At 33.9% G+C, this 1,952-nt stretch overlaps 1 protein-coding gene across 1 annotated transcript in view; it reads right to left on the bottom strand.

Annotated features, from left to right (window-relative positions):
• Nucleotides 1–1,406, bottom strand: part of LOC106476705 (AN1-type zinc finger protein 6-like) — a gene marked incomplete at its 5' end in the record, with an annotated part of 5,850 nt that extends 4,444 nt beyond the window's left edge. Inside the window, one exon of the mRNA XM_013937339.2 lies at nucleotides 1,314–1,406. Coding sequence (XP_013792793.2) covers nucleotides 1,314–1,406 — 93 coding nt within the window. The remainder of the gene's footprint in view (nucleotides 1–1,313) is intronic.
• Nucleotides 1,407–1,952: the final 546 nt, after the last annotated feature.

The following is a 1,952-nucleotide window of genomic DNA, read 5'->3' as shown; positions in this document are numbered from 1 at the left end:
TTCTAGAGCATGCCGAGGTCTTAACTTTGTGTACATATTGTTTCTAGAGCATGCCGAGGTATTAACTTTGTGTACATATTGTTTCTAGAGCATGCCGAGGTATTAACTTTGTGTACATATTGTTTCTAGATCATGCCAAGGTATTAAGTTTGTGTACATATTGTTTCTAGAGCATGTCGAGGTATTAACATTGTGTACATATTGTTTCTAGAGCATGTCAAGGTATTAACTTTGTGTACATATTGTTTCTAGAGCATGCCGAGGTATTAACTTTGTGTACATATTGTTTCTAGAGCATGCCGAGGTATTAACATTGTGTACATATTGTTTCTAGAGCATGCCGAGGTAATAACTTTGTGTACATATTTTATGATTAAGCAGCTATTATTATGACTTCCATAATTCCTTTCTGGTTTGGGTTGAAATGATTTCTTTCCATTAAGTTTTTCTTTTTTCTCCTACCTGGACAAACCCCTATCCCACCAAACATGCTTGCCCTTTCAGCTGGGGGTGGGGGCAGTTGCCGTTCATTCAACTAAATTTTATCACGATTACTCTGGCTGAAGAATATATCAAAGAATTTTACTTTTACGTTGGAAGTAAAAACGGAATTACTATTAAGTTTCATATTTTAATATTACGATGTTTTGCACAGCTACTTGTTTTAGTATTTAGTAATGTTTATCTTATTATGAAGTATATAACTTCAGTAACACAGAGCATTAATTGAAGGTGTGTGTAAACAGAGAGAGAGTAGGTACATATAATAGAAACAGGCTCTGTTTATGAAACCAAACATTTATTAGAAGTAAGTTTCTTCCACACCTGAATTATGATTCTTTCATATATGTATGTATATACAGAAAAGCAACACACAAACAGAGAGAGAGTAGGTACATATACTAGAAACAGGCTTTGTTTATGAAACCAAACACATGCACACACAGAGAGAGTAAGTACATATACTAGAAACAGGCTCTGTTTATGAAACCAAACACATGCACACACAGAGAGAGTAAGTACATATAATAGAAACAGGCTCTGTTTATGAAACCAAACACACAAACAGAGAGAGAGTAGATACATATAATAGAAACAGGCTCTGTTTATGAAACCAAACATTTATTAGAAGTAAGTTTCTTCCACACCTGAATTATGATTCTTTCATATATGTATGTATATACAGAAAAGCAACATAGTGGAAAAAGTCATTTCATTTTTTGCAAGCATCTGACTAATCCAAGCTTTTTATTGGTTCAACTTATAAAGAGCAGAGTACTCCTGCAGTACATCACAACTTGACCAATACATACATTTACAGTGATTCGGAGATGTTGAAAAGGAATGGTACTGACAACTACATGCTTGTTCTGGAAGAACTGATGACCAACTTTTCCTAAAGTGATACAAAATCATCCAAGTTAACTGTTATTATTTAAACGTTGTTTAAAACCATTAATTCTTGTTACCCTGGGATTGCTAATTAACCCTCTAACGAGCACATACTTTATAAATCCATCTCTACTTTAACATTTAACAGTGTCAGTAAAATATACAAACTACACACACCTGTTTATGAAACCAAACACATACACACACAGAGTAGGTACATATAATAGAAACAGGCTCTGTTTATGAAACCAAACATTTATTAGAAGCAAGTTTCTTCCACACCTGACTTATGATTCTTTCATATACTACATATATGTACGTATATACAGAAAAGCAACACACAGAAACAGGCTTTGTTTATGAAACCAAACACATACACACACAGAGTAGGTACATATAATAGAAACAGGCTATAATATGTACCTACTCTGTGTGTGTATGTGTTTGGCTTCATAAACAAAGCCTGTTTCTAGTATATGTACCTACTCTGTGTGTGTATGTGTTTGGCTTCATAAACAAAGCCTGTTTCTAGTATATGTACCTACTCTGTGTATGTATGT

The sequence above is a fragment of the Limulus polyphemus genome, unplaced genomic scaffold, assembly GCF_000517525.1.
Source record: "Limulus polyphemus unplaced genomic scaffold, Limulus_polyphemus-2.1.2 Scaffold11296, whole genome shotgun sequence".
In the NCBI taxonomy this organism is placed as follows: domain Eukaryota; kingdom Metazoa; phylum Arthropoda; class Merostomata; order Xiphosura; family Limulidae; genus Limulus; species Limulus polyphemus.
The sequence above is the reverse complement of the archived record's forward strand: the minus strand, read 5'-3'. Positions and strand labels throughout refer to the sequence as shown.